This window comes from Pyxicephalus adspersus, chromosome 6 (assembly GCF_032062135.1).
Source record: "Pyxicephalus adspersus chromosome 6, UCB_Pads_2.0, whole genome shotgun sequence".
NCBI classification, from domain to species: Eukaryota; Metazoa; Chordata; class Amphibia; order Anura; family Pyxicephalidae; genus Pyxicephalus; species Pyxicephalus adspersus.
Window position 1 is genome coordinate 50,815,545 of NC_092863.1, and position 19,391 is coordinate 50,834,935.

The window sequence follows — 19,391 nt, forward strand, 5'->3', positions numbered from 1 at the left end:
TCCTGCCAGTACAACACTTTTCAGGACACTGTGCGTTGTAATGGGTGAGTTCTTTCTCTGTGCAATAGCTAACCTTTATCCATTAAAATACATTGATGCTAATAGGACGCTTGGCAGGTTTTTCACAAATTTTCCTTTTAAAGTGAAAAGGCCTACATCTGCATTAGTTTTACAAAGGAAATAGTTTTCTTTCTTAGCTACCAGATATAAATATTGCATATTTTTTGATATAATAAGATGTTGAAAATGCTAATGGTAAAATAAGGTTGTCTAAACTATTTAGCAGGTAGAACAGTCTAAAAATAGACAACATATATTGCTGTATCTAGAAAATTATTCAGTTTGCAGTGAAGGAAAAGTAAACTGCTGAGCAGCAGTTATTTATTGGAGATAATGTATACTTAAGCATGTACTAAAATAAGTTTACTATTAACTGCCTTATCCTTACCATACACTGCAAATTTTCCTATAGGTATTTAATGGTAGACAAATGTTCTAAATGACCTCCAGTTGTTTTCCTTGCACATAGTGCTTAAACATGCAAGGTTATCTTTAAAAAATGTATACTGGTGTCATGCATATGGATAACCTACTTGTTAGAGGCAATGATTGTAATGCTTCCTTTCTTTGGGCCCAATTCACATACTACACTGTGGTAACATGCTAAATAACATATTATTTTGAATGCTGTATGCACCTCTTTAGGCAGCCTATTCAAATGCGTCCTAACACAGAGCAAAATTATGGACATGGCCATACACTTCAACGTGATAACTCATAGACAACTCCTTCAGGTTCCTCTGTACAAAAGTTATATATATATATATATATATATATATATATGTTGCCCCCAGGAACAACATAACCATATAAATATTACCTCTTCCTTACCTGTACATCCCTTTCTCAGAAATAATTGTAAAACATCCTCACCATACTTTACTGAATTATTGGGTCAAACAAGAGTACACATCAGTTCAATAACCTCTCCCACCCAACTTCTGTTCTTATTACCATCATTTGTCTTCTCCCTTTACCCTTTCATATTCCACTATTCTTTATTTAAACTATTCTATACGTCTGAATAATTTCTGGTTTTTCATTTCATACAACTTAGACATTTTGTAACTTATCCTACACAATGGGCCTGATTTATTAAAGCTCTCCAAGGCTGGGGAGGATAGACTTTCATTGGTGAAGTGGGGTGTTCCAGCAAACCTGGAATGGATCTGGTCCAGGATTGAATACATTTGCTAACAAATAGCAAATTACTTTTAAGAAATCCATTCCAGGTTCGTTGGATCGCCCAGGTTTACTGATAAAAAGTAAAGCTGGAGAGCTTTAATTAATCCGACACAATGTTTGTTGCTTCAAAACAACTCGTTTGCTCAAAATATTGTGATTTGATTCATACATCTGATCTTGTAAAGTATGAATTTGAATCTACGTAAAGCAAACCCCAAGTTAGGAAGTATAAAGGGTGCAGTAGCTATACTCATGCCTCTCTGCAAGTCTAAATTGCATGTTTTTAAAGAACATTTTAGCAGTCAGACTGTGCCTGTACATCCAGTTGACATCTGTTGTCTGTTTTACAATTGAGGGGAAGTGTAGTCTAGTATACCATAGTCAGTCAGAAAATTAAATGAACCACTGCATTCCAGGTTGCAGCAACTTTTCTTGTTCATTAAAAAAGATTAGCTTTTGTGCTAAAAAGTTATTTAACCCTTGTTGCAGTTTGCTTTCTGGTGCAAAGAGGTGATTCATTTCCTTTTCTGATTGATTGTTAACATGCAACAAGCTAAACTAGCTACAGGGACGTTGCAGTGTCACTTACCTTGGACAAACATTGGCAAACGTTATTGCCTATAGGCCATCAGTGCTATAATCTATGTTCTGATATAGAATGGTTAGCTGAAAGGTAAAGGAGCGGGTGAGTATGTTTGTACATTTGTGGGGCTTCAAAGGTTGTCTTTCTGCAAAACCTAAATTCAATGTATCATTAATAAAAAGTATTCGTTTTAGACTAGGGGTAATAACAGGAAACCTACTGATTTAACAGGCTGTTTGGAACCCTTCGGTTAATGGAATTTTCCCTGACATCTCTGATAAAACCATTTTCCCTTCACTTCCTACTAGGTAGGTTTATTGCAAAATGCAAAGTGCAGCAATCTATAGCAAACAAGCTAACATCCTCTTTTCTCTTTAACAGTAATTTTTATGAAGTTTTATAAAGCAGCATAACATGGGAATATATAACAGAGATATGAATTACAGCTATGGGACAAAAGTAACATCTTCTAAAGCAAACATCCTCTTTTACTGATCTGACTTCAAAAACCTAAAATGTCTTGGGGATTAGTGCTATTTTTACTTTATCACTGGACTAAACAGGACAAGGCTGGTGAATCCTTTTAAAATAATATTATTACATAATAATTTTTGTTAATTTTGACCACAAATTTATACCCTACCCCACACTTTTCCAGCATTGTTTTTCATTTATCTGTGTGTATTCATTAATCTCTGCAAAATGTAGTTTAAAATTTTGAACAAGGTGAATTTCACCAGCAGAAAATTAGCCAAACTGCAAAAGCTATTGCTCAATCATTCCAAATATACTATTGCAGTAATTTGGATGTTGTAGGTAGGTGGACTGATGGTTGTAAATGCACCACTAAGCATCCTGCGAAAGTGAGTATTACATTAGTGGTTTTCAACAGCTTTGCAGAAAAAATGCAGCAGATGAATTAATAATGAAGCCAAAGAACAACACAGCAGAAGTGAGGAAAAGAATGAGGAAATACAAGATAAAATATGAATGAGATGTATTGTTACAACCTGGAAATGATTAACCCATTCATAAACACAAGATCCAGTTAAATAACACAAATAGGTGATAACCAGAAGTTCTTATTGATATGATCAATTCTGTAATGAATCTGTAGACAAAATATATCATAAAAGAAGGAAAGTACACTTCAGTCTGAAATAAAATTGAAATCTTAAAGATGCATTTAGAGATTGATGTGGTGCACCAGCTATCATCCATTCAATGTTGTTGGCAGCCTTGTGATCTGGGAATCCCTTTTGCTTTCTTGTTTGAAATGAGGTTTCCCAAACATGTCGATTGCAGTGTCTGGCTGTCTCCAATGTACACAAACCTAATGTAATCAAATTTGTCCATAGCTGTTAATTGCATCTCAAAGTTGTAAGTTTGAATCTGAGTGGTCTACTAAGAGAGAGAAAGTTATTACATAAGCTTTAAGAAAAGAACATACAGTTATGTACAAATGTATGTATACCCTATGTGAATGATTTACTTTTTATACTTAATAAACAAGGAAACATTAGATCTTTATTCAAATATTTCATACAGATACAAGACAACAGACTGAAATAAAATAAAACAAGAAAAATGTCTTGTCATTAATTTATTCAACAATAAAAATGATGTAATGTTAAAAAACATGTTAATTACCCTTAACCCAGTTTTCTAGTATTTACCCATGAGTGCACTGGGAATTCACCCACCTTGCCCATCAGGAATCCCAGTGTAACCATCCCCAGTGCATTTTTTGTAAATAAGTGGACCCCTAGGTTTACTCTTGGTACCTACCAAAAGACCTACTAGCTTTACCTTAAAGCAAAAATCCATGAAGCCAAAAAAAACTGTTACAACATTTTAAGGGGATTCAAATCAGACCAGAATCCTTTATTTATTTTTTGAGACATTCCTTAGTGATCGGCTAGTATGCTTCAGGTTTCTATTGTGTTGAAATCCATTTCTGTTTCAACTTAAACTTTCAGACAAATGGCCTTGCATTCTCCTCTATCTTGCCGTCCCAACACATGGTTACCCCCAGGAGTTCTGTGCACAAGGGATGGAGTCTGAAAAAGGACTGATAAAGGACTGGGAGCCCACAGATAATGTAGTACCAAAGATTGCAGCAGAGGCAAGTATGGAATACAGAGACAGAGGTCCACCAGACGAGGCATCTAAGGGAAAAGACAAAGCAGAGTTGGGGTCACAGGCAAGAGGTCAGTCCATGCAGCACACAATTGCAGGGTCAGGAACATGCAGAATCAGCAACAGTAAATCTTATGAATAAACACACCAGCAGCAAGTCAGCTCAGCTTAACACAATAGGCACTGGTGAGAGCAGAGAGGCTATAAAGTCCCAGCAACCAATGGCAGTGCAGGACTGAGATCAGGAACTACTCTGATCATTAGCTGCAACCTCACTCCAAGTCCCCTTCAGGTACAAACAGTCTCAGAGTAGAGGATGCCGAGAGACCATTAACAGCCAAAGGGAAACCGGGGATGCTGCAGATTGTAGAATGAAGGACTGACAGCTATTTGATTTCCCTTGCCGTTGAAGGGAATAAACAGGCCGTGCTGACCAGTGATGGCTTACTGCACAAGATCGTGGGTCAGATAATTGTCTCCTATCACTGTAATTTTCAATCTCTTTTCAATTGAAAAGTCATGTACTTTTACAACTGTGGCAAGAGATACATGCAGATTCCGCAATATAATTACAGGGTCTTGCAGACTTCACTTAGCATTAGACAGATAGTTCATGGCCTGAATCTACTGGGTCTTTTGAAATATTTTTCCTTACAGTGAAATAAGTTACAATTGTTGAATTTTTTAAATCCTCTGCTATGATTATAGGCATGTAAAACCTTATTTCTGATGGTCCTGAATTACTCCTTTGAACTCAGCACTGCAATTGGATTATTGGTACCTAAGTGGATACACCTGATTCTAAATTCTTTCTCATTTGAAGTAGTGGTAAACGTAATAATGTACTTTTTTATGTGACTAATTTGCATCTTTGTGGATTTAGATTGTAGGAATAAGCCTTGGGAAAAAATAAAACGGGGGCACCAAATGTACAGCATTCCCATTTACTGCACCCCTTGCCATTCTGAGGCCCTGGAGAAAGTGGGGACCCTGGACAATTACCCTGGGAAAAACAGTACAGTTGTCCTTTAAAGGTTCCCAAATGAACACTAAAATATGTATGTTTAGGCACAGCTAGTAAATGTACAATAAGCTTTCTGTCTGTGGACAGCAGTACCAGCATAGTTAGCCCGCATATTTTTATAATGACGTTTTTTTTCAGCTCTGTGCTTTTGCTGACAATTTTGGTGTTCTAGCAGATTTGCTTATGTAACGGTTTTACCAGTAGTGTCCATAATGTTTGCTAAGCACAACACTAGCACGCTTTCAATAAGACAAAAAGACAGCTTGTCCTTTAGCTGGTGATGTAGTGTTAGCGTAGGAAGCTGTATATACATTCAAGTGCCATTTCACCCAGATTTGTGATTCATGGGGGCTCCAGCAGGGAGACCATGTTTATAAAGCAGTGTAAGGTATATAAGGCCAAATGTAGAAGGTATGTGGCAGCATCTTTCTCTCTTTTACCCGGAGAAGAGAGTAAAGGGCCCGGATAAGGTTGAGTTAATATGGAAGAATTGGAGCATTATACAGCATTTGTTGGATCTAAGTCCAGAGTGAATTGGAGAAAATGGGGGGGGGGGGGGGGACTCCATTAATTTCACAGGCCAAGATTTGCAAATGGAGCACCTGCATTGCAGCACCTGCCAAATCATGTTGGTGGATGAAATTGGAGCCTGAGGCCAGGTGTGCTCTGAGAAAAGGTCCAAAAAGTGGCATGAGTGGGTATGAGTGGTTGGGTGTGAGCAGATTTTGACATACAGACTCTAGGACCACAGCAAAAAGCACCCTGTAGCAGAGACTACCAGCCCTGAGTTTAGAACTGTTGTTTTGCTGCCTATATTTTGTTATCAGTTCTAAAGAAGAAACCTTCCTACAGAATAATTCCTGTATGCTGGAGGAAGCATTTTTGTGTTCAATAAACAACACTGTTGTACACTGTGTGATTGTGTACTGTTGAATGCACTGATCCGGTTCCCCCAAATACAATGCCATTTTGCAAGTGATCCTGTGCATTTTCCTTTTTAAGCGTTCATTATGTAGGGGATATAACAGGAATATAACAGGAGGCACCATTATGTAGGGAATATAACAGGAGGCATGGAAACACCCCAAGTAAGGAGAAACACTCAAAACTCTCCAAGTTACCAGGATCAAAGTAAGGAACTATGACAAGGAGATTTCAACAATGGAATCCCAAAGAGATTTAAAAAGATGACTCTTCTTGATGAAGATTTAAGAAGATCTACTGTTTTCACCCTTTTTGAACCTCTGTAGGATATCAGCAGTGCTGCTCTTCTGCAGCCCTTTTGTAGTTCCTTCCTGTCTATATGCAGCTAGAGGAAAATGCAAGGCACTTTTCGGTGCTGGTTACCTAATAGTGACGAGTGGAACATGGCAATGCAAAATGCATTGGCAGGGAGTGACAACACAAATGGAGTTATGTCAGTTACACATTGGTTGAAAAGCACCCTTCATTCTACTATTCACCCACTAGGTGGTGGCGTGTTTATGTGTTTTTTTTCCAGTATTTTGAAATCTATAAACATAGTGTTAACCTCCTTGCCGTTAAGCCCGACCTTCGTACGGGAAAAAAAAAATGGCTAGCTTGGTTAACCCCGAGATTTTTCCCATCCTTACTTACCTGATCCCCCTGTGCTCATCCAGCGTCGTGTTCGTGTTCCAGCGTCGTCCTCCATCGATCGTCGTCCGTCGATCTCCCTCTCCAGCGTCGGGTGCCTTCGTCGGGTGCCAGCGGGACCAGTAAGAAGCCGGCCGGCATCTTGTGTTCTGCCGGCCGGCTTCTTACCTGGTCCCGCTGATCGTCCACATCCTTCTTCTTCCAGCGCCGGATGATCCCTGAAACGAGAAGCCGTCCGGCGGAGAAAAAAAAAAACGGACGGCTCCTCCCTGTGTGCGTAATGACGTGCGTCGGCGCGTGTGCGGGAAATTCAAATTGAAACTCATTCAAACATTTTGTATTGGATTGAATACAAACTCCTGTATCCAATCCAATACAAAATAATTCATATAATTACAAAGTATATAACTGGTAAATTCAAACTGTCATTTTGTATTGGATTGAATACAAACTCCCTATCCAATCCAATACAAAAAATAAAAAAAAATAAAATAAAAGTAAATAACTTGGAAATTCAAATTTATATTTTGTATTTGATTGGATACAATGAGGCCTGAAGAGAGGTTTGAGGACAGAGGCCTGAGGAGGGGTCTGAGAAGAGAGGCCTGAGAAGAGGTCTTAGGAGAGGCCTGAGGAAAGAGGTCTGGAGAGAGGCCTGAGGAGAGAGGTCTGGAGAGAGGCCTGAGGAGAGTTCTGAGGAGAGGTCTGAGGGGAGAGGTCTGAAGAGAGAGGCCTGAGGAGAGGTCTGAAGAGAGAGGCCTGAAGAGAGGTCTGGGGAGAGGCCCGAGGAGAGGTCTGGAGTACCTGTGTGAGATTGAGAAAACAGCACATGTGTTCAATGTTTGCAATAAAATATAGGACTACTGTCGTTCTGCATTTTAGCCACAAGATGCCGCTGTTTCTGAGCACAGCTAAACAAGTGGCCAGTATTTGTATATTGTTAGGAGGTGTGGTGTTAATGTGTTTTCTTTGGGTTATTGTTTGGAATTTTGTTTATTGTGATAGTATGCAGTAAAGTACTTCCTGTTTTATATAAATTGGTGTCAGTGGGCTGCTTTTCCTTGTTTGTGACTTCGCTGTATCCTAGAAAGCCCCCGGTACACGGCTTACACCTGAGTGGTCATAATAAAAATGTCTTGATTCCATTAGCAAGACGGGATTAGAGATTGCGACGAGAGCAGCAGTATAGGAACCGTAATTTAGGATAAGGGGGTTCAGATGTGTTGGGAGAGCCAAAGAGGTCTTCACATGGAAGTGTGGTAGTAAACTTAAAAATGTTGCAAACAGCTAAAAATACCACTTCAGTTGCAAGGTAGAGCCTGAAGCTTTTGCACTGTAGGAAAGATCAATGGCCAAGCAGAGTGAAGAAAACTGATGCTTGGAATGTAATACAGATAGATTATTTATTTTATTAATAAAATTTATGAAGTGCCAAATAGTGCTTTGAACTTTATTGTTGTTGAAATAAAGGATAAAGGCTATTTATCCCTACTTGTGATTGCATGCTGCTTGTGATTTTCTTTTCCGCTGTCTGAATCTCATCCCGTTTGAATTCATCTTATCTCAAAATATTACTGTTTGGCATCATTCCCCACTGTATACAATTTTTCTAAGCAAATGTTTTTGTGAATCTGCTACACAGTTTGTTTTGTTTTTCACTTGGAGATCCTTTAACCACCTGGGCGTTTCACTGATGTCTAGATTTCTGTATCAAAAGCGTTACACTGTTTTTCATGAAATTTTTTTTTATTGTAGACCTGTAACTTACAGAAATATATCCGAACAAGGGTCTAGTAGATTTCATGAATATAAAAAAAGTTTGAAACACACAATCATGTAAAAAAAAAAAAAAATTACTTTTAACAAAATTAAATAAAAAACACAAAAATTAGCTTAAACAAGAATACATAAATAAATCAAAAATACTGAAAATGCAATAATTCATAATTCAATATATTTTTCTAAAACACCTCCCTAGTGTGGTAAATTTCAAGTCCAACGTCACATACCTATAGACAAAACCACATATATATATTTTGTATTTTTTTGTATTGGATTGGATACACGACTTTGTATTGATTCCAATACAAAATATTTGAATTTCCCGTTACGACCACTATCGACGGGCGCACGCACTGACATCATCAGGAATCGCCGAGGGACACGTACACGAACGCCGGGTATTCTAATTCTTTTCGAACTTCCATGCAAAAAGTGTTACATTTGTTGCATGGAAATTTATTTTAGATTGTAGGCTATAATTCACCGAATTACTCAATAATTACTTATAATTCACCGAAATATGTCCAAAATTTTAGAAATTTAATAATGAAAATTTTTCTTATAAAACAAAAAAAAAAAATCTTTAAAAAAAATCTAAAAAAAAAAAAAAGTGTATAATGTAATGTAACTGTACAGTAGCTTATATAATATATATATATATATATATTACAATTATATATATATTATATAAAGATTTCTTTGTATTGGACGCAATACAGCTTTTTTGTATTGAGTTCAAAGCAACGTTATTTGAATTTCCCGCCCCGCCTCCCGTCTGCACCGACGCATGCAGCGACGTCACCGGGAAACCCCGGAGATCGTCACTGCACACGCCGGGAGAAGAAAGAAGAGAGAAGATGTGTGCGGAGGAGCTGCAGGGATCGGGTAAGTATTTTTTTTCAGTTGTAATCCGATTGTCATACAGTGTTGTATGACAATCAGATTGCAATATAACGCTTGTTTCTATTTTTAGCTACCTTGACTTTAGTTCGGAGTTAACGATCGTAGCAAGTTCGCTTAACCCGAACCAAGGTCGGGCTAAACGCTCGGGTGGTTAAAACAGTAAACTAAAGCAAAACAGAAAAGCTTCTATATAGTTTACATATTGTATTTATTGTATTTTTTTACAGCAGAAACCTGACATCAGTAAAGTAGATTGTACCTCAAAACAAGCAAACCAGAAAAAAAACAGCAAGGACTCAGACAAGCCAAATGCAGCCAATTTCACAAAGAGCAAGGTAGGTGGTCTTTAGAAGACCTTATTTTGTAAACCTATACAAAATACAGGTGGTTTGTTTAAATTTGCTTTGAAATTTGTGAAACCTGAACAGACCCCACTAAAGTCTGGGGGGTGGTAATTGAATTGTTTTACTAAATTCTGACTATAAGGCATTCCTAAGCTTCCTAAAAACAGGTGCAAGCTGAAATTTTAACAAAAAATGTTTTAAAATAAATTTCAGAAAGAAGAGTGTCTTGCTTTTTATGTGGTTATAAGAGCAACATGGAAAAAACACTAATCCTTGAGGTTACTGCTTGGGTGATGCCTCTAAACTCTACGTGATGTTATGGAAAAGTTCAGATTTCACAGATGGCATAAGCAACACTGTATTCTGGTTTAACATATTTTTAAAAGTGTAATTGACTTTTTTTTTTTTTCACTTAGCTTGGCTGAAATACAGCAGCAGCCCAATCTGAGTAATTTCAACTTCAAGAAAGGGTGCTTTTTTGTTGTTTTTGGCTGCAGAACCTAATTTTTGGATCAAAGAGAGATAGGTATTCAATGGCAATTGTAGCCACAAGAGATCTATAACTATAAGAAATGTTTTCCTACAAAAAAGCAAAAGCTCTCAACGTTTTAAAAATTCACCACGACACAATAGTTTAATAAAGTTTGCTTCTTTTTTTCCTAGCATCCTAGTACCAAACTGTAATGACTATAAAGTTTTAAAAAAAATGTATCCAAATATTGCCAAATCTAGCAGAATATAGACTTCTTGAATGTGTTTAGTACTGAATGGCTAACAATATACAGTATACTTGAACAGGCCACAAATATTAGGACAATGCAGGTTTTCAGGAGACAGAGAGGTTCGCCTTTTAGTAACACAACTATTACACTGAAGGCTCTCTCCTCAGAATACTGGCCGCAGAGCAAGCCAGATACACCAATGCGAACTGTGCAAGCTCCAGACAGTGGTATATCTTATACACCCAACATAAGGAATGTGGTCCTTTTGAGGGTTTCTGCATCAGTCGTGGACTAGATGTAGACAAAAATTATGTGGTCAGACTCTGAATGTAAATGCTGCCAGCAGTTAAACCTGGCCATTGTGGTATAAAAAAAGATTTATCTTAGGGATGGTGGCAATAAATCAACCATATTTCCTGTATTGGTAATCCTATAGAATGGCCACCCAGTAGTGGTCCCACACATGCATCCTTCTTCTATCCATTCCCCAGGTATATGATACACAAACACTTACCCAAACACACAATCTAAAAGAAAACGTGATTTGTCAGACTAAGCCAACTCCTTCCTATACACATGTGCATTGATTTGAGTGGTGGACAGTTGAGTGGTGGACAGGGGTCAGCATGGGCACAGTGAAACCTTTCTCTTATGACTAGCATTAGGTTTTTCAGCAAATTGTGCTAGTGTAGCTTTTTTGCAGGATCCCACCCCCCCAAAAAAATCCCACAAGACCTACAGTTTTGGAGACCCCCTGATCCAGTCATCTAGCTGCTGCAATGTGACCTGTGTAAATGATTTTCTGATTATGAAAGCAATTGGGCAATCATGGTAAAACACAATATTGCAGAAGGGACATAGCCTGTCTCTTTCTGCAATAATAACCTGCCTGATTATACAAACCTAAACTACCCCATTCCTTGAAATGTGTCACTGTAATGTGATAAGCAGTGTTGTTTACTTTTTTTCTAGTGGTTTTCTTGCTGTGGCTGATTGGTGTGCTCCTACCTGTTTTTTTATGCTTTTTGAATGTTTATCTTTTATAATTTATTATTTGATTTTGTTTCTGGACATTACCCATTACACTTGCAACTGTGTTGCAATTGGTCAACATGACTCTGAAACCACACTTCTCACAATCCTATTGTCAGTTGTTCAATTTTCTTGCCACCCAGCCAGTTACTCAGATACTCAGACAGCAGAGCTTGCCCACTTACTGGGGCATTACGACAGTGAAAGTAGACAGAATACTGAGAGATTAAGTCAAACTCTCAAAAGACATTCTCAAAATATTGAGTCAGTCACTGTTAAACTGTAAATTTACATCTTAAACCAAGTTTATCCTGAAGAAGACAACAAAAAACCTAATTAGGTGTGCATGGCTCAGTTTATTTGTCATACTGTACATAATATGATCTGCTTGCAATTTATACTTTTAATTTAAAGGTAACTATAACCAGTACTGTACTTAATATTTGAAAGACTATTCAACATTCTCACAGTTCTTACAGCAAAAAGACTAGAAAGGTTATGTGTATTTCTGCACATGTTTTATAAATTCACAGTATGCTATTAGATACTATAAAGGCAGTGTATGCATTATAAACTTTTATTGTTTTACTGAATAATCTGGTCTTAAAATTACATGATAGTTGTTTTAGGAACATCAATATCATGTATATAAGAAAGGTAGACATCTGTCCTCCAAGTATTAAGATTGGTTTTGAAAACTTGATGATTGTCATTGTTCCCCTGTAGATAAGCTGATACCGCAACTCCTTGTCCACTGGTCCCTCCTTTATTCACATAAACTTATGAATGAACATGTCTAAAGAACTAAAAGCCAGTAACATACTTTTTAAAAGGCAGACTTTGCCTGAACAACTGAATTCCCTCTTGTGTATATGGCAGTTTGAAATGTTTTAAGTATTTCTCCAGGCCACACTTCACAGGGAGACAAGAGCAATCAAAACGAAGGAAAAAAATAGTACAATTGTTCCCATTCCCCTGAGAAAACCTATTACTGATTTCTCTCTACATGTTTCTCTTTACTTCATATAAACATGCAGGCTTGGGCGTTCTGGTTGTGCCTAAAAAGGTGGTCTGAGTAATCAAAGGATGCTTGATATGCGTTTGCATGCCTGCACAGTTACTACCCTACAACATGGCTGTCTTTGTCAAATGGTATGCAAATGTTTTTTTATAACTTTAACCAGGTCATTTAGTAATTGGAAGGTTTCAAAGTACAATTTTTAATGTCTGCCTAGTAGATTTGCCTACATAAATACTTTAAAAAGGCTGTTAAATTAATTACCTAATGTGAATTACCTGTTAATTAGATCAACAACATTGTTATTAAAAAACAAAGGAGAAGGAACTGACTAATAATGGTATTCAAGAAGTGTCATTGAGACTAATCAATTTTGATTGGGCCTCCCCTTCAAAAACATCAGCTAAAATGGATGATGATGTTTTCCCCTACACTACTGCCAGCCTATATAATACATTTAAGACTTCATTTGAACCGGAATATACATGTGGATATCCTTTGATTATCTTTTTTTTTACTATTACTGGTTTCCAGCCTTCTGTCAACTTAGTGCCTTTTCTGTGCTGCAATTTGTCATCAGTTCTTTAAAAAGTGACAATTATTGTTAAACGCCAGACAGAGTTTGTAATTTAAAAGCTTTAAAGCCATTTAACATTGGTCACCCTTGATTTCTACAATTTGTGTGCTTAGGATATCATTTGTGCATGCCATTATGATATAAAACACATTACCCTTTTGATCTGGCTTCCTCTGTTCTGTATGCAGAACATCTAAAAGTCAGCAAGTTTATAGTTCCCTGACTTGTGAACGACATGTAGTTGATACTCTGTAATTTATTATGGCCCATTATAAATTTAAGTATGCATCTTGCCTTTGTCCAACATTTTTTTTTGTATATGTACTACCTAATATACCGGTAAATAATAAATGTAAATAATTTGTGTCTATTTGTTTGGCTGCTGCCAAAATAACCTACACCCAAAAGATGCAGTACAATATAGGGATAGGCACACACAATCTAATAATTTTGGCCATTGCCTTGCCATTGATTTAGGTTGATCTAAATTAGTAAAATTTGATTGTATATGATTTATTTTACACTGACTTGACCTACTAGTTTAAAATGTGTACCCAGTAATTTTGTAGTTGTTTTCCAAACAATCTCCTGAATCATTTATTAGGATTGAATATTTTCTAAAACAATGATATTTATAATTAGCATAACCAATAAAACTGCAGTTTTACTTGCATTTGAAGAGACAATATTACCACTTGAACTTGTCATAAGTACCCTCACATGTACTTGTACCGCTGGTTGAGAGTATCTAAGTTAGAACATGCTGTTTCCATGACACCCTTGTTTTTGGGCAAGTTCTGTAGTCTTCCAGTGAAGCTAGAACTGAGATCATCATCTGAAAGTGATCAGATTTTGTAATTTTATATTGGCAATGATTGTTGCCTTCTTTTCATGAGACAAACATGAGTGTGGGAACAAAACCTCTTTTGAAATATAAAAGAAAAGCACATTGACAGTGCAGTATTATTTTTTATCATTTATGTATACAGTACAATCAAAGAAATAGCAAACCTCTGTAATGCTTTATACATTGAGATTGGAAGAAATTACTTTAAAATGGTAATTTTCCCCATTAGGGATGCCCTGGTCCCCTTTTAATAACTCCTATGTACATTCATCTTATGGCTGTTTATTTAGGGGGTGTTTCTAGAAATATATTGGGTGACAGTTACTTTGCACAATAAAACAAGGATTTAGAAGAGCAGAATATGTGGAGAAGGGAACCCAGCATACAGTACAGGCATGGTTTCTGCACTGTCTTGGAAGTTCTTCTGTGCTGGCTAGTAAAACTTTATGTAAAGATCTACTCCTTAGGGACCAAGGTACTAGTGCTATCTTAGCTGGTATTTCCTAAGGCAAGGATAGCTGGGAGGGTTCATGTGTGGACTTCTGCAGGTGCTGCCTTAGGGCTACTGAATTGTATTTTTTTCAGTAGTTCAACATCTAAGTGGATTTCTCCCAGAGGATGAGACCTCTTTACATACAACCCCTCTGGGCTCACATCTAGATGAAAAGAGCACTAGCAAGGTAGGTTCTAAATATTTATTACTTCCTTAGCTAAAGCAACTGTGATACGCTCATTGGTAAACGGCTCAGAACATTTAATCTTAATTTTTTCTTCAAGTTAAAAAAATACACAACCTGTATCAGATTCCTTACACCTGTTGACAGCCACGGCTTGGAGGTGTTTGCATGCAAACATAAGATGTTCTGTGGCTCCAGACAGGGGTCTGCTTAATTCCAGTCTTGACGCATTGAGATGCTTTTGTGTCACTACTTGTGTATTCATTGAGGTGGTCTGATGATTGATTTGTTCTGTTTGAAGCATGCCTTTGTTATCAGGGATGGTGGAGAGGTAGCCTGTCTGGTTCCACTGCCCAATCATCTTCCTTACAGTGTCTTTAGCCCCTTCACTGGGTATTACGTGGAACTTGTAAGTGGATGTTTTTAAAAGCTGTAACCAATTTTAGATTTATTGAACGTGCATGTAGTTGTGCAGTCATGTATAAGGATTACTGAATGGGTTTGTTGCTTTTGTATCACATATGTGCATTGATTTTATGTCTAACTATGTACCCAACACTATGGCTTTGGATGTCATTTTGTACAAATAATTCCCAATTCACATAGCATATAATACTTTGTTCCAATTCTAGGGAAAAAATATTGAAATTGTGTGGCTGCAGAAAAACTATTCCCTTGTGATGGGATGTAATGTAATACAGGACAAAAAACAAAACTGTGGTATACCTACATGACAGATCAGGTTCTGAGGAAGGCATCAAATATTGGTGTTCCTTTTTTTCTGGCAGGAGACATAAGGAAGACACTCTGTTTCTGGGCACCAATAGGCACCTGGTAGTGGTATCAGGCGGGAACCACTAGGCTTTTTCAGGCATTTGTGCAGGAGCTTTTAAACAGCTGAAAAAGCATAGCAAAGCAGTGCATTTGTTGTGTTTGTTTGTTTTTTTGCAAACACTTAGGAATGCTTGCATAAACAGTGACAAGTCATTCCAGTTCAAGTCTGTAGAGGTGGCAGGGGCAGTAAACCCCACCTCTGGATGCTGCATCTAGCACATCAAGTAGTCTTTCTAGTCTTTCTCAACTAGGGTTCTTTGGAACTCTGGGGTCCCGCCAGAAGATGCTAGTGGGTTCCTTGAGCAATGAGCAATTTGTGTGTCTCAGTTTAGGTGAAACCACTGATCAGTTTTTCATTGATCTTTTGCTAGAACTATATATCAGGACATCCTGTGCAAGTCCATAACGGAAAAGGTCTGCATGTATTATAACAAAGCAACACTAGGTGGCAGCACAATGCAAGTCATTGTTAATAAATTGACTGATGTGTCATATCATTGACTTATTCATGTAACTAATACCTACACTTAATTCATAAATAGGATAATGGATGACAGTATATTCCTGAGTTACACACCACTGAAGCTGTGTAGCTTTGTGGATCTAAGTTTGATTCCAATCATTGCACCATTTGAATTATTATGTCTGATGTGTTTGTATTTGTTTTCTTATCTGGAAATACTTGTCTTTGGACCTCATTCCAAAGAGACTATTATCAGAAACTAAAGATGTCTATCATTGCTGATCCCTACTTTTGAGAATGCTAGCTGTCTGGCTGCAATACTGTTTATGTGACTTTAATACTGCAACTGACCCAAAACAAGTAGAGTAATAAAAAACAAATTTTTCTGATACACATTTGTATATTGCATGTTCTAGATGTGTGGCCTAAAAGTAATGACAGGCAATTAGCATTTTCTAGGCCAGCAACCCCCATATGTCTCTTGATTCAAGTGGAACCAAACTAATATTTACTTTGTCAATGGCTTTGTCAAGGTACACAATGGGCAGCATTTTCTTTGAGTGGTGGTTGTCAATGGACAGACCATCCTGACTTCCTCCAGTCCATAGGAAAACTGCCTGCTGGTTACCTTAACAATAGGCTCACAGCCACTGGTAGCCAATAAAATCATTGAATGTGAGCCTGATGTTAAGGTGCACAGCAAACAGTCTGCTGTAAACCTTCGATTCGTATTGAATATAGAGAATAATCAGGTCTTTTAGAACGGAACTAAATGGCTGATTTACCCAATTTGGAACAGCAACATTATATAGCAGCAGTAGACTGAGCTATTTTGCAAAGCATTGACTTTGCAAAGCATTGTAATAATTTGCTGTTGCTTATCGAGAATATTTCTGGAGCTGTCCATGATATTGAAGTGTATAACTCCTCTGTTTTGGAGTTTGGCTTGCACCTCATCTTGAAAGACAGACTTTGCATCAACAGTGGATAATAAATAACAGGATATGGTGAACGATGCATTTCACAAAAACATCTGCTTCTTCAGACTTTTTTTTTGCAGATTGGATAATGTAAAAATTCAAATGAAGCGCATGTTTCTGTGAAATGCATCAGAAGTTGCAGCACATATGAATTTCTCATCCTTTTTGACCAACATTAAAAGACTCTTCCTTTTAAAATTGTTGTTCTGTTTATATATTTTTTTAAGTAAATCAACATTGCCCCACCCACTTGATCACATTCACCATTTGCCACTATGCATGAAGAGCGCTCCTACCTCTGGTCTTTGTCCTTTTTTGCCACTTTCAGATGTTGGGATGAGGCTCTATTTTGCTGGAGATATTTCTTTTAACATCTTGTGATAGAGACACTACAGAAAAAAAAAAAGAAAATCTTAGAGATTTGTCAACAGGCACAGGTGTAACCAAAAAAAGATTTCCTCTCATCTTTTTGCTCTGAGTATTCCAAATTTTTGGATTTCCTCTAATTTTATGTCTTGGTAATAACAGTTACCAGGTCAAATAAAGGGGTAACACACTTGTAGAAAATAAAACTCTATGTGGAACAGATGACCAATGCTCAGTGCTCTAACATGCCCAGGCCTGGTTCCTTAAAGTAGGTATTCAGTATGGTGTAGATGTATCTGTTCAGCTGGAAAAACATAAATACTGGGATAGCAGAATATTTTGGGAAAGTGATTCCGGGGCAGTGATAATAAAAGAGCTAATGGATACATGGATACAACATTTATGTGACTAATGTGTCAATTCAAAGTAAAAAAAGGGTAAAAAAAGAAGAAAAGACTATTAATAATAACTAAAATGCATACTGAATGTAGAAGACCCTAATGGCTTTAAAAACTAGTGTGAAAAAATCATATTAATAGAATTAATGTTCTGCTCAGTTTGCAATGCCCAGGTTTGTAACAGGTTTTCTTTAAAAAGTAAAAGCAATGTTTACAGTGTCCTTTCAAGCACCGTAATCTTCCTTCACCAGACATATCAACTATAAAATCCAGAACTTCACCTTGTCACCCTTCTTGATGTACACCTTTTCCTTGATTCCGAGGAATCCCTGGGTTCTATAGCAAAATTCTAGATACCCCACCATCTCATTAGTGCCCCCAATTTCCTGAAGGACTGGCAGTGGTGCATGTGGTAGGTTTAGTAGTTTTAAACCCGTGGGCCAAATCCGGCTGGTCTGGTCATTTTATGTGGTGACTGTGCCACATCCAAGCGCCTGACGTTTGCAGACAGGAGGACCCAGTCCCAGAAAGCTGGGTAGAAACAGGGCAGACCACACAAGTACTGCAGGAAGAAGGACCCCAGTTACTAGCAGAGTCCTGATCCTGCTGCTAGTATTATGCTGCTGCTGCTCCAGGTATGGAATCTCAGTGGAATTCTACATTATCAATGTCTCCAGACAAAGGTCTCCACCTCAGCACAGTCAGTGGCTCCATTCCCCTCACATAGACAGGCCAAAACAGGTCAGGATAGGTACACCGACCTCAGAAAAAGCTGCTAGGAACAAAAAAGCAATCACTCATAAAATGCCCACCAAGAGAAAAGTTGATGAAAAAGGGAGACAATTTAATAAAAGATGGGAAAGTGAATTCATGCTTCATTAAGACAAGCAGGTTCTTATTTTCAGAACATGAATAATGCATGAGGATGGCGTGTGATATGGTGTCCCAGGGTGAGGAAGGATCTAAACTACTACCAACTTCTTAATATCTGGTCTTTATCTGGATGTATTGATGCTGCACAGTAGCACTTTGTATTCTTTATCCAAAGTTTATTCCTTGGTATGGTATTTTTCATGAATCCATAAAGTGACTCTTAACACTGGTTCCTATTTACATTTGAATGTGGTTAAAGCTTGCAAAACTGTACATATTCATGTTAGAACAGTATGCATTTACTGGGGCTTACTCTAACAGATTCTCAGGAAAATTTGCACTTGTACATTTTGTGGTTTCAGGCAGTGTGTTCTCGGTGTTCTTTCTGTACACATGGGTCTGCATTTTGCCGCATAATTGGTTGTCATGGTAACTGCTTTGTACTGAATCAAAGATGTTTCTGATCTGTTCTTGGTGTATAAGTGTGCATATTCACTCATTAAAACAATCAACAAGCTTTTTGTTCTGATAGAAGTAAAGCACAATCTGCAACTGCCTTGCAGTGGAGTGAACACACCTAGGTAGGTATGTTACCATGTAACTGATAGAAAGTATGACTGGGCTGTACTCCACCCCTTCTCAGAGGGTTTGATCAATCCTGTTAAAAATTAGGCGATCTTAAACTTAACAAATCATTAAAAATAATGATAAACTACTGTCAAAAAAGGCACAGGATGCTAGGGATTGCCATGGGGGACATGCACCAATGCAAGAGAAAATCGCATAATTGAGGGATGCTTAAAGGTGCGTACACACTTCCAATTTTTATCGTTCCAATTGAACGACGAATGATCGATTGGGCAAAAAATCGTTCGTAAAAAAGTAACCCACGACGCCGACGAACGAGGAAAATTGTTGGAAACGAACGACCGGACCGGCGGATCGGATTGGGCGACGATCGTTGAACATC

The 19,391-nt window shown here is 37.6% G+C and overlaps 1 protein-coding gene across 20 annotated transcripts in view; it reads left to right on the forward strand.

Annotated features, from left to right (window-relative positions):
• The window catches only part of RIMBP2 (RIMS binding protein 2), a 216,113-nt gene that overhangs the window by 14,460 nt on the left and 182,262 nt on the right, over positions 1 to 19,391 (forward strand). For all 20 annotated transcript variants that reach the window (XM_072415730.1, XM_072415735.1, XM_072415739.1 and 17 more), the window contains exon 3: positions 9,518 to 9,625. In XM_072415730.1, coding sequence (XP_072271831.1) covers positions 9,518 to 9,625 — 108 coding nt within the window. The remainder of the gene's footprint in view (positions 1 to 9,517; positions 9,626 to 19,391) is intronic.